General features: G+C 41.9%; 1 protein-coding gene across 1 annotated transcript; it reads right to left on the bottom strand.

Annotated features, from left to right (window-relative positions):
• Window positions 1-390: 390 nt before the first annotated feature.
• On the bottom strand, window positions 391-1,035 carry TM35_002911000 (ama1 protein; the record flags this gene model as incomplete). The annotated part of the gene is made up of 1 exon (XM_029032081.1): window positions 391-1,035. The coding sequence occupies one exon, from the start codon at window positions 1,033-1,035 to the stop codon at window positions 391-393; it is 645 nt and encodes a 214-aa protein (XP_028876625.1).
• Window positions 1,036-1,318: the final 283 nt, after the last annotated feature.

Raw genomic sequence — 1,318 nt, 5'->3', positions numbered from 1 at the left:
GAAAAGTATTCTCAAATAAGAATAATAAAACAAGAATGAGAAATCACCGTAGACATTTTACTATCCTTTTGCTTCGGCTCTTGAACAAAACTGGAAATGTGTATATACTGGTATATATATGAATCTAGCTATATATTAGAATGTTGTGCATACAATAAAATTGAACATAATTAGCGGCTTCTTCTTTACCGTCATTCTTCTGCAGATCATTTTGGCTCTCGAAAGATTATACCATTTTATCCACGGATTGATGCACTTTATCTCGGGTGATTAAAGTCCTTACCTTTGTAAGAGCATTACTTTTCTCTTTGAAGCCTATCAGCAGAAATATGGTTCTGTTGATTCAAAGTTATTTATTGGTACTACTGTTGCCTTCTTTTCATCTTTTCATCACTCCATTGTGCGAGATCCTGGGGCCTTATTGTAGCAACAAGCCCCGGGGAAGAGTCCTGCATCCGTTAGCTCCAACAATGACTGCTGTAAACTGCAATAAGAACAACAAAGCGACATACAAGCATCATCGCAATCAGAACCCTGAAGAGAGAGCCGTTGTCGAACCCTGGCACGCAACATGCACTGCACCACAGTGGACACGAGACAACCCAAACAGTAGTCACCAAGTAATGCTCCCATGGCCACTGCCCAATTGATGGAGGGTATGTTTTCGTACAAGAGGTTGTATTGTCGGGAGAGTTGGCAGTAGTAGCAACACCATGACTCCAAGCAGGAGTCGCAATCTCCACAGCAAACACACAAGCCGTTCTGCCAATCCCGACGCTGGGCTGGTGGAGGAGCCCCATAGTAAGGTCCACCTCCATACTGAGTTCCAGTCCCATGTTTAGTTCCAGTCCCATATTGAGGTCCAGTCCCATGTTTAGGTCCACCTTCAGACTGAGGTAGTGGGGTGTATGGCTGTGCTGGAGTGGGGCCAGTGTTTGGCATCACAACAGTTCCAATTGGGGGGACATAAGCACCAGGCGGATTGCCGTATGAAGGATAGCCGCCTTCAGCGGATTCAGTGTTTTTCGACGCCATAAGAAGAAAACACTTTAACTAAAGAAGAAGAGAAAGAATTAAAAAAAAAAAAAAGAAGCAACAGAAATAAAAAGGAAATACAAAGAAAAAAGTGAGACAGAGTTTGTTTGTTTGTTTGTTTTTTTCTTCCTCTTTTTTTCTCGTGAGTTTCCTGGGTCCATAGACTACCCACACCCACCATGACAAGCCCACGCATTTTTTATACTTCTTAACCACGCATACACAGACTTGGATATGTCAAATCATAAACAACGAAACATTTCTTTTAAATTTCATTCAAAAA

This window comes from Trypanosoma theileri, assembly GCF_002087225.1.
Source record: "Trypanosoma theileri isolate Edinburgh chromosome Unknown TM35_Tth_291_V1, whole genome shotgun sequence".
Lineage (NCBI taxonomy): Eukaryota > Euglenozoa > Kinetoplastea > Trypanosomatida > Trypanosomatidae > Trypanosoma > Trypanosoma theileri.
The sequence above is the reverse complement of the archived record's forward strand: the minus strand, read 5'-3'. Positions and strand labels throughout refer to the sequence as shown.